The following is a 12,124-nucleotide window of genomic DNA, read 5'->3' as shown; positions in this document are numbered from 1 at the left end:
GTTTTGGAGGAGCTGAACAATAGAAATGACTAATCACCACTAAAGAATGCTTGAAACCCAGCCCCAGACCTTGAAAAGCAGCAGAAGGGAAGGCTAGCCTTGAAGTGAGTTTGTGCTCATGTACTGGCTGCAATCCTCTCCCCTCTCACAACTTACTCCTTCAGTGAAGTCACGAATCGGGGACCAGAGCTGGCAGAAACTTTTATGGTAAGACACGCAGCTGAGAATTTTATGATAAAGCAGTTTTTCCACCTTTTGGAAGGGTCCAAGTCTCCATGTGGAACACATGTCAGTACAAAAGGGCTTTGCAGCCTCCTGATAAAATTCCTAGTCAAAGCTAGAGAGCAAAACTGTACCATAACATTTAGATACCTCGGGAACACCATACATTTAAGGCTTGTCTCAAATTTGACTGCCTGCTTATCTTATTCAAACTACAGCGTGTATGTCAAGTGATCAAATCTCCAATACAGCAAGCAAGATTTTTTACTGCAGCAGCTCTGTGTGTGTCTCAAGGCAGTTATTTCATACTAAGGAATGCAGAAAGTATTTAAACAAACCAGCTTTCCACTCAATTATCAGAAACTCCACAGAAGCCATAAGGAAAGCAAGGAGATAAATGGAAGCGTTAAGTGAAGCATGTGACGTGGACAACTATTTCAAGTTTTAAAGTTTTCCCTTGCCCACACTGTCTGCAGTATTTCAATTCTCCATGTACCTCCCCCCCCCCTTTTTTTTTTTTTTTTACAGTTTTGTTTGGCTTTTGTTTGTTTTTTCAAGACTTTCACTATTAGGGTTTCCCCCAACAAGACTGAACAATATTTCCACCAGCCTTCTGCCCCAAAGATGGTCTGAAATGATAGATAATTAGTTTTGAAGTCTGATCCCTAGACATTTAAGCACTTGAAGTCTTTTTTTTCTTGCAAATATCTATTTTCTTGCAAATAAGTTATTTTAATCTTATGACCAGAACCACATCTTGTTTGTAAATAGTTGCCTGAAAATACTGCACAGTGTCCCAGGGTTTAATTGGCCAGAGAGTGCCTCTGCCAGTACTCCCCTGATTAGAATGAGCATGGACAGCAGCGTTTCAGCTGTCCTAGCAGATTTTTCCTCTAGCTCTAGAAAACTCTTTAAAAAAATAATTGCTAAACCCTCAGGAAAGGGCCAAACCTTTGTATCTGTTTTCTAAAGGAGGCTAAAATTCCAGTTTATTCCCCCCCACCCCCAAGCTTCACACTGCACCCACACGCTTCAGAAGCCTGCACATACAGCATCAGCTTGCCTGCAAACAGCTGGCTGGCAGCTTGCTGAAGCTGCTCAGCAGAGGCAAAGCTGACCACAGCAGGGGAAGTTTCACTTAAGACAAATTCTCAAAGAGTGCTATGAATAAACCAACCTATACAAAGAACAGTCCACACTATTAGAAGAAACCTGATATCCTAAAAACTTTTTGCCACTTTTGTCTCCAAGTCATTAATGCAGCATCACTGAACACCCGAATTACAGGATGTTTCAGAGAAATTACACCCAATTTCTTAGTCACAGGAGACTACATGGAAAAACTCTAGATACCCTGGATTTAGAATCAAGGCTTTTCTCGTTTTCTAAAACCTGACTTAGGGATAGACATCAACTTGAGTCTTTCTATGATCAAAGCAGCACATTTGACGTTAGCACATGTAATACCATTATCAGTATGACCCCAGCTTTTTAGCAACAACCCATCGGTAAGGGGAAGAAACACCTCCACATGCATCCAGCCAGCCTTTCTGAAAAAGCTCCTGAACAGAGCACAACATCAGCTGTAGGAAAACCCTGAAGGGTAATTTGTTCCGAGGATAAGTGACCCAACAGAATGGGCTCTCTCAGATTCAGAAACATTACACTTGCTAGATTTTTCATTAATTAAAAAAACCCCAAACAACTCCTGAAACCTATCGGTATCAGGGTAGTTGGCTATATAAGGCTTAAAGTTTTGGAAATGAGTAAGAACATGGGAATGGGTGCATACCTGTGAGCCAGGGCTTTTCCTCCTGTCCCAACCCTTCCCTCCCATTTGTTTTCTTACTGAAAGACCTACACACTCACGAACCACACAGTGTTAACATGATTTGCAGATTCTGAAATTAATTACCCAAAATATCCAGTGAAAGCTGCTGGAGACCGAATATTGCCTCTAGTAAAGGTGTGAACAGCTTCCATTCATCTGATTACTAAGGGCTTACTTCCACCAAACATGGCCAAACTAGTCTGTTTAGACTACAGCTCCCTCAGGGACCACCTTTTAATCCCTATGCTTATGTGGAATTTAATCTAGATAGCCTATATACAAAGTTATCTTCACATCTTAGTTTATATTGGTAAGTTTCTCCATATACATAAGCTTTCTATGGCAGTATCAGTCATTTTCCAAACTGCAAGCGTACATACCAAAAGGCAGAGTTAAAACATAATATTGTCAGACTACACAACCCCTATCAGGTGAAGTCTCAGGCAAACCCCTGAATTCACCATTTCCAAGTTTACGCTCCCTGGGGATTAAATGCATTCTCAAATGAAAGCAGTTTACAAGTCACAAGAGACATTTAATAGATCACTTCTACAAAGTACTTAATCCATGAAAACAGAGAAACATGAGGTCCTGTCGGCAAGATGCTATAAACTTTACTCATTGAGATGAGGAATCCTTGAGGGGGTTGCAAAGGAAGGAAGGGAAGAGGATGGCATTTTGGAGCCATATTAATGGATTAATTATTGCATAATATGCCTGTCAGTCAAATGACATTTTGGTTGACTAAGTACTACGTAAAAAGTTAAATTATGCAAGTATTGGTGAACCAGCTAGAGGGTACTTAAAACAGCAACCACGCCTAGGGGTGCAGAAATTACTAACAAGTTTGAAAGTAGTTTAAAAAAAAAATCTTTATAAGCAGCATGATTTTTGGGGAACCTGATGAAATATCCATTTTCTACACAGAAAAATTCACATCAGCAGAGGATGCTTGACATAATCATGCGAAATCAAATGGTTTTGAAAAAGAAAAATTAGAGTATTCCTCTTAACAGAAGTTAAGCAATTTAGTCATTCAGCCTAGCCACAGTGAGATTTCTAGTTTTAAACTAGAAAACAGAAAAACTGTGCTGATCCACAACAGCAAAACCCTACGAATTCCTGCATCAATATCCCTCCTCATATCTGTCAGACTACTCATTTTTGTTGCAATAGTGGAACCAAGTGATTTCTAAAATCAAAACATGATGCCCAGGAACAGAGAGGAAACCATTTCCAAGTCAAATAAGCACCTGATCTAATTCAAATTCCATGCCACACTTAAAGTTTCATGTTCTTACTGTTGTTGACATTTCCACATTGACACAAATCAGAGTAGAAATAGCTTACAAATTATCCAGCCTGTGCTTAAGAGGTCAGTGTGTGCCTAGTAAGTGGCTTCTGGGGGGTGGGGGAAGAGGACTGTTAAATATGGTCAAGACTGGCATATCAAAAGCTGAACACTCACCATTAAAGAATCACTTCTCATTCCAGTTTCACAAGTTCAGTAATTCTTGTGGTTTTTTGGGGTTTTTTTCATTACACCATGAATAATTTTTTCCACTTTTTTCTGCAATAGTCTGGCTTGCTGTCAGTCTCTGAACCAAGTATTTTGACTGTCTTCATGCCAACAATCACTTGGTGCACCACTTAACATGATTAAGTCCTCAACTAGATCATCAGTTCTAACACTTGATGTTAGTGGAGGAAGTTCTCTGTACACACGTGGACATCAAAACTATTTGGACATTTCCCCAGCCATTCACTAGTACCAGAGTAAGAAAACAAACAAACAGTTAAGAACTCTGAGCAACGCTGTTGCAAACTGATCCAAACAACCAGGTTACCACATGCAACTTTTAAATCACTTGAACTTCAGTAACTAATACTCAAAGCAAAATACTACCTGATCTTTAGGGGTCTGGACTGACATCACAGGCAAGCCGCCACGCATATTGTATAGAAGTCTGTCTGGACACATCATGTTCTAGTCTTCGGGTCTATTGACCCATTAGATACAGAGCATGGGACCAAAACCAACTGAAAACAAGGTTCTCTGAAGGGTACCAGCTACAGAAGTTACAAGCAGGAGCATCACTTGTGGTTAAGAATACTAGCAAGTCTAAGTTGTTCTCACTTCAGAAAAGCAGAAGAGAAAGAACTCCATTAGCATATGTGTAAACCAATGCCCGAACACAAAAAAGCTTAGGTCTCCTCCTCCTTCCTATTTTGAAAAAAAGCTAAGTTTTCAAAACATCCTTTCTTCTCATCAGCTCCAGTTTTATTGCGTTTTAGTTACATACAGTATACTGTGCCCTGACATATCATACTCTACTACAGGTTTCTAGGGGAGGAAAGTTAGTCCACAGCAGGCTCAAAGGTATGTGTAGGGGGGAACACTCAAGCTCTCCCCACTTGTCTCAACAAGGAGTCAGACAGACAATAATGCTCCAACCTCCCAAAAACCTGCAGTTCTGTAGAAGAGACTAGGACTAGTCACAGTAGGGCAAGCTTCTACCGTCATCCTAGATGATTAACCCGCATCCTTCCTGACACTTGCCTAAAATGTGCTACAGCAGCTTTCCCCTGGCCCCAAGGGAACCTTGGTTCAGGAGCTATGCGCTAGGCAGACAAGCCTCAAGTATTCCATGCAAGCCTTAAATTACCTACAGCAAGCAAAAGGGATAAAGCAGTAACTGTTCGTGTCCATTCCACTCCCCCCCTCAAAACAACCCACAACAAAAGGCACCGAACCCAAAACAAAACCCAAAGCAAAGTACTACGTGTTATTGGTAAGCCACTACAGCAGAAATACCCATTGAAAGAAGGTTTCTAGAAGCTAACTCATATGGAAGTAGATTCTTAAAGGAACCTAAGGATACAGTAAAACCAGCAGTTTCATTAACTTTACATTTCAAATATATATTGCAAAAACTTAATGTTTCTGTTACACAGTTAAAAGTATTTTTTTCAGCATCATATCATATGCTACTGTTATGCCTTAGAAGCGTTTAGATGAAGAGGTCTTGATTGCTTTGCTAAGAGCACCAGAAATTGGGGAAGTGTTGGAACAGAAGCAAGTAAAGAGTCATCACAAGAAATGCCTTCACAGAGTAAGAGAACTCCTCTGGCAGAGCTTTCCCAAGGCTTGCAATTCGCCAGGAAGCGGGAGCCCTGCCTAGCTGGACTGCTGCAGAAGTCAAGGTTAACATGTTTCTGGAGAACTCCAGTCTAATCAGGGGGTAGCTCTAGGTCTACCTTCAAAGACAGAGAGCAGGTGCAGTGCCTGCTTTGAGCTCAAAATTTCTGAATGCTAGGAGTGTTTGGAAGGGGCTGTAGGCTCTCAACACCTCATCAAGCCAATCCAACAGCAGCATCCCTGTAGAGACAACAGAGGCGGGAAGTGTTCAAAGTCTCTCAAGATTGTCCTTCAGGAAGGGTACCCACCCACACCAGTGGAAGCTGACCTCTGAATTATTCTTTACCAAGAACACAACCACTTTCAGGGAGGGCATTTACATACTTCAGGACAATGCCAGAAATTGAGCCTTAGAACCGCATAAAGATGTGAATAGTTAAGGTGGTGAGATGAGCAAGGACTTCCTTCAGGTTTTAAAAGGATGAAGAAAAGAACCTAGAATCAGCAACACATTAATAAACATTGGTTTAACAAAGACTACTCCACTTCTAGTTTCGGGAAGAGAGGTTACTAGTGACAGATGCCACAGAGACTTCTCCATCAGGTGTTACAGAGTTCACTTATGCCAAGTGCATTAAATACTAAGTTAACAGACAAGTATTTTTACCTGCTGCAAAGCTCTTAGTTTTCTGTAACCTAGTATGTGTTGATACACTGAAATAAGACACTGCTGAAGCTTCAAAAATGATAAAAAATATGCTTATAACTGTAGCCAGTAGGGGTCATTTCAGTGTAAAAAATTGTAGTGCAAGAAAAGGCTAGAGACAGGAAGGAGAGTAAAAACCTCAATTTCTATTCACACAGTCCTGTAAGTCACCTCCATTTCCTCCTCTCTGAACTGGAGTAGGAAAGGGTTTGTGCTCCCTGTAGATAGGATTAAAAAAAAAAAAGTAGCCTTTATTCCGTTAATGGATAAAGGTACAGCTTAGTACTACTCACACATCAGGCATCACCAACCTAGCCTGTTGCACATGTGCCTGTAAACTGCACAATTGTTTAGGTCACAATGATCAAAAAAATAGAGCTAATCAACCTCATTTCAGTGATCGGAGGTAGAACATTAAGTCCCTGTTTTCCTTTCTGCCACCTCTCGTACAACACACATCATGAAGAACAATATGTTACTTCTGTTGCTTAGAATGAGGCAGTTTCCTGACAATTCAGTAATAGGTATTCCAGGACTATTTATTAGGCTGACAGTTGAGCTCAGTTGCTTTTCATTTACAAGAATGAAAATTAAATAGATAAGTTATCTCCCTGACTATTCCTATAGGGACAGCTGGAACTAGTTCCTAACCACAACACTAATTGAAATGCAATCTTGCCAACAAATGCTTCATACTATTTTCAACAGTAGATGGGACGTGTTACGAGTTGAACTACAGCAACGTACAGATTGCATCACTTCAAAGGAATGAAATACTCCTAAAGTGCCAGAGACGTCCGTACTGCGATACAGTGAGGGAGTTGGAACATTAAAGCATTTAATGACTGCAGGCTTCTAGTTCCTTTAACCAAGGGGGGAGAAAAAAGCTGTGTAAGCCAAGCTTTTACTTGAAAACACGCAAAAAGAGAAATTCATCGAGAACCAGGCAGGGTTTTTAAGTACCTTTTCCCTCTTTGCTTCTACTTTTCTACTTTAGAAAACTTTTCCAATACATACTAAAAATAAGAGAGACTACAGCGATGTACATATTCAGCAACGTGGTCTCAACCAAGGTCTTCAAAGTAGCTCAGGGCCATTTTTAGTTGCTTAACAACAGAGTTTTAACCCCGGAGCTGCTCCTACCCAAGCACCAACTGCGGAGGCTGACGGCACTGGTTATAGTACAGGCGGGACACACTGCCCAGCTCCGCTGCGGCGTGCAATTTATTTGTGAGGGAGGCAAACAGAGTTTTAAACTAATAAAGAGCGCCGGGACAACGGTCAGCTAACTGCCCACTAAAAATGACCGGGTTTAGCGCTCTCAAAACAGCGCATCATTTTAAATGCAAGTTGGTTGGTTTTTGGTTGGGGTTTTTTTTTGTTTTTTGGACAGATGCTGCCTCACCAGCTCTCTGGACTTTCTACTGCCCTCTACCCGCCGAGAGGAGACCGCCTCCCTCTCCTTTTCCAGAATTGTCGAAGCTCCCGCTCCGAGTCTCACATACATTTATACATATCCCAAACTACTGGTTATTTGTAATCTCTTTACAGCGCCATATTTTCCCCCAACTAGAGGGAAAAACAGAGCTGGAGGGAGCAGACAAAAAGAGACTAAAATTTGTCTTCGGCCCTTCGTTCAATGATATGTGTAAAAAAATAGATCCGAGGGGCTCTGATAGATAGAAAATTTGAAGTGTGTGGGGGGGTCAACTCCCTTCGCATTTCATACCGATTCATCACCTCACAAGCAGCCGGCAGGAAGCACAAGTGACTTTGAGAGGAGTTCTGCCGTGGGGATTTCTCCCTCCCCCTTGATGCTCCAGCAGGGAAAAAAGACATCCCTTCTCATCATATACCGAGGCGGGGAGGTATTAAGTGACAGGAACAGGAAGGAAAACTTTTACAACAAATGATCAGCCTTTGTGTTTCCTTACAGAGGAGGGAATCCGGAACAGGCATCATGTGTGCACGACTGACCTCCGCCGATTCCCATCTGCCAAACCTTCCCAAGCCCTTTTAGCGAGGAATTTTAGTTGGGCATCGGTCGTTGACATAAGCTATTAGCAAACCAGTGAAGCTCTACGGAAAGCGAGAAGTGGAAGAGCCTGGAAGTTTAGGCTATGAAAATTAAGGGTAAAACTTTTCGGATTAGGGAGGAAAGCTTAAAATACACGCTCGCAGATGGGACAAGCGGGCGGCGGGGAGGGAAGGAGGGCGCACCGGCGCCTTAGGCGCCGGTGCGCCCTCCTTCCCTCCCCGTCGCCCAACGGGTACCCCCACCCCGGGGATGGATGGATGATGTCCCGCCGCCTCTCACCTTCACAGACGCCCACTTCGTACTCGGTGATGGAGTCTCCGTTGAGGGGAGGTCGGATGACACAGCGCAACCCCCGGTCGCAAGCTCCGTGCAGCCCGTAGACTCCCCCGCAGCTCTCGTTACGTTGCCGAGCGCACATGAAACAGCAACCGCAGATCCCCAGCACGATGCTACCGGGGCAGCTTTTCGGTTCTTCGCATTTAGATTCGTCGCAGGGTAAGCAGACTAAAGCCCGCGTCCCCGACTCGCCCAGCAGCAGGGCCAGCAGTAACAGCCACCCCGCCGCCGCCAGGTGCCAGCCGCCGTCTCCGCCCGGGCGTCTCCTCCCCGCCGAGACCGCTGCCAGGTACATCCCGGCCGCCGCAGCCCGGCCTGGGCCGGGGGGGGGAGCCTCTCGGAAGCCCCCTCGCCGGGCGGCGGACCCGAGCGTGCCGCGGCTCCTTCCCGCCGCCCCCGCCTCCGGCCCCCCGAGAAAAGTTTCCTCTCGCGGCGGCCGCTTCAGCCAAACTTCTTCTCCGGGCGACGGCGGCTCCGCCCGCTGTCCCCTCCGGGAAGCGGCGTCCGTCAGTCCGTTCGTCCCTGGTCCGCCGGCTCCCGGTTTCACGGCACCGTCCACGGCAGCGGCACCCCGCGCGCGAGCGGCTGCGAGCGAGCCTCCGGTCGAGACGACGGCGGCGGCTGACTGTGCCCCGCTCGCTGCCCGAGTCCCGACTCGCCTCCTGCCTGCGACTCGCCCCGCTCCGAGTGCGCCCTCTGCCCTTCCCCCATTGGGCGGTGATCGCCTTCGCCCCGCCCCGGCTGCCTGCTCGCGCCTTCTCATTGGATGCCGCCCAGGCTAGCCCCGCCCGCTCCTCCTCCCGCCCTCCCGCGCCCCCCCCCCCCCCCGCAAGCCCCAGATCCTGGGGCTGGGGAGAGACTCAGCGGAGGCGAGGAGCAGCCTGGGCCCCACGGCGGCCGTCGCCGCCTCCGCCTCCCCCTTCCTCGCCCCTCCCCTCCCCCGCCCGGGGCTCCGAGCGCGGAGCGAAGCGAGGCGGCGGCGCCAGACCCCGGGGACGGGACGGCGACGGCCCGGGGGACACCTCTGCCTCTGGGGGACGCTGGGGGGTGGGGAGGGGCAGGGCCCCGCGAAGGGCTCAGCCATAGCAGGGGGACGATGGGGGGAGTCGCGAAACGGGCTTCGCGTCCCCGGCCGCGGCGGCGAAAGCCTCCTCCTCTTCCTCCGCCTGCCCCCCCGAGGGGCGCGGGGAGCCGGGACGGGGAGCGGCTCAACGCCCTCTCAGCCCCTGCGCCACGGAGGGGGAGAGCTGCCCGCTCCTCGCCCCGTTCCGTCCCCGCAGCCAGGCCCCCGGTCCCGACCAGGTGCCCCGCGGGTACGGAGCCGTGACTGACCCTCTCCGCGGGGGCGGGAGGGGGGCTGCGCTGCCGCCCCTAACGGCTGCTGCCCCGCTCTAACGGCAGCGGCGGCGGAGAGCTGTCCCGGGCCGCCCCTCCGCCCGCTCGTAAACAAGCGGAGGTGCCGCGCCTCTCCCGGGGACCTGGGCACCCAAAACCGTGCCCGGGTCGGCTAGTGGTCTTCGCTGGCAGGCGGACAAGACGCTCCCGCGGCTGCCGGCCGGCCTCCCTGCCGAGCGGTTGCTGTCGCTGCCCCCAGCCGGCCGCCGTGCCTCGGGAGCAGCCGCGACCCTGCCGGCGCCCGGTGCGCTGGGGCAGCGCGGGCCGAGCTCTGCTCGGAGCCGCGGCACGGGGAGGGCGGCGGCCGCGGCGGGAGGTGCGGTTGCGGCGGCGCTGCCGCGCTGGGCCCGGCGGCGGGGGTCGGAGCCAGGCGCTGCCCGGCGGCGCGGGAGGCCCGGCGGCGCCCCCGGAGGGCCGGCAGGCGGCAGCGCTCGGCGCTGCGCTCTCTCCGGCGGAGTGCGGCTGGAGGGAGCTGCCTGCCCCGAGCAGGGACGAGGGAGCGACCGGAGGGAAAATGAAATGAACGGTGTTGCCGATAGGCAAAGCGCTGACTTGTCTGCGCTCCGTGACCGCCGGCGGCAGCCACCGGGCGGAGGAGAGCGCAGGGAACCGGGAGGTCGTTGCCTTCACAAGGGCAGCCCCTCGGTACAGCCGGAGAGCAGGATCCGCTGCTGCTATGTCGCCCAGGGCGCGAAGGCGGCTCAGGGAGCAACGTATTGCGTTATCAGAAATGCCTAAAGCTGCGGCAGTTGAGAGAATGAAGTCATTTACTCGGCAGGTGGGGTTGTGTCAGCTGCTGAGCCTGGAAAGTCTTGGGTTGCGCATAGTGGTGCCAGCGATGTGGGAAATTTTAGGAGAGAGGTTCTGGAAACTTAATATGGGTTATTACGGAGAGTGCCAAGGTATGGCTTCTACAGTTCTCCAGTCCCACGCGCTCGTCCGCTTCAGCAGAAAGAACCACTTCTCGTGTCAACGGAGGAGCTGCTATGGAAGGGCAAAGCTCCCCACCAGCAAGGCGAAGGACAAGTTGCTACCACTACAGAAGAAACCATAGCGTAAAGCTTTGTCACCAACAGCGTACCTTCTTTGGTGTGTTTTAAAAAGCGCTGTAATTCACTGTCATTTGCTCCAGCCTAAGCGCCTGCTGGTAGCAAAGGTTCCCTATTACTAGCACAGGCCCATTACTAATGGAAACAGTACAGCCGTGTAACATGATGCTGAAAAAGAAAGTGTTTCCATGTTTGTTTACAAGAAAGCACTTCCCATATTTGTTAGTAAAAATAAAGATGTTTTTATCATATTAGCTGACTATATTCTGATCCATTCGGAACTTAAACTAAATTGTAGAAGATTATTTTTCAAGAGCTAGAGATGTTTTAATTAGCCCCAATAGTTTGCAAGGCATTGGTCTGGTTTTCGGTGAAACGTCATTATTGTGATAAAACGCTCTCGGTACAGCATACATTACATGGATTAGGGCCATTCAGCTGATGTATCTCCACAGCTAAGGGACAATGAGCAGCAGCCATCTACTGGGCATCAGTAGTTGAACCGATACTGTGCTACAGTTTTTAATAGGTTTGGAAAGTAAATGACAAGCTGATCTCATTAAAGGCACTGTGTTTTGGTATAAACAAACCCAGTGTGTGAGACCAACCCAAACCATCCTGTGTTCCTGCATTCTGGAAAGCAGTAAGTCAGGAGAGCACCCTGAAGGTCATATGGGACAAGTGCCCAGACTCTGAATGTTAGGGCAAACGGGCAATGCTTCCAGGTGTACCAACACACCAAGCAACAAGTTTTGTACCGTTTCCTCAAAAATGCAGGTTCTTCCCTCAGCCTCAGCCCTCTCGTGTCAGTTTGCCGAAGCACCTGCAGGGGTCAGAGTACTTTTGATTCACCAGAAGTTTCCACCAAAAAACCCACTGTGATTTGGATGAGAGCAGTTTGTAAAAACATACCGTTTCCTACGAACTGGAAACACTGCCTTTCGGCCATGTCTTTTACTGACGAGGCGCATGAAGGGGTTTTACCTTCTATGTATAGCGTCGCTGAGATTGCTTTTCGAATGAGGCATACAGTTCCTGCGGCTGTATTTTTAAAACAGTGTTCACAAACCCGGGATTGTGCAGAGAGGAATCACAAAAGTGATTTTAGTGCTAGAGAGGATGCTGCACAATACAATACATGATCAGAGACTTGAATTCAATAAGCTTAGAGTATCAAAAGATGAAAAGTGAACTGATTACAGTGTATTAATCCCTTCATGTGGAAAAATGAACTGGTCTATGAAAAATATGTAGGTATTTTTCCAGGACTTGTGAACATAGCCAGCATGGAAATCCCAGACATGTTGGATTGCATGCACAGGCGGTTCAATATTTCCCAGACATGCCAGACCTACCAGTCATGTACTGTACTGATGTGCAGTATACTCAATGCACAAAGAATTCATTG

At 48.2% G+C, this 12,124-nt stretch overlaps 1 protein-coding gene across 1 annotated transcript in view; it reads right to left on the bottom strand.

Moving 5' to 3' along the window:
* The window catches only part of CRIM1 (cysteine rich transmembrane BMP regulator 1), a 194,041-nt gene extending 185,098 nt beyond the window's left edge, over nucleotides 1-8,943 (bottom strand). Inside the window, exon 1 of the mRNA XM_054820273.1 lies at nucleotides 8,216-8,943. Within this exon, the coding sequence (XP_054676248.1) occupies nucleotides 8,216-8,567 (352 nt within the window). The 5' untranslated portion in view covers nucleotides 8,568-8,943. The remainder of the gene's footprint in view (nucleotides 1-8,215) is intronic.
* Between the last annotated feature and the right edge of the window lie 3,181 nt (nucleotides 8,944-12,124).

The sequence above is a fragment of the Grus americana genome, chromosome 3, assembly GCF_028858705.1.
Source record: "Grus americana isolate bGruAme1 chromosome 3, bGruAme1.mat, whole genome shotgun sequence".
Taxonomy (NCBI): Eukaryota; Metazoa; Chordata; class Aves; order Gruiformes; family Gruidae; genus Grus; species Grus americana.
The sequence above is the reverse complement of the archived record's forward strand: the minus strand, read 5'-3'. Positions and strand labels throughout refer to the sequence as shown.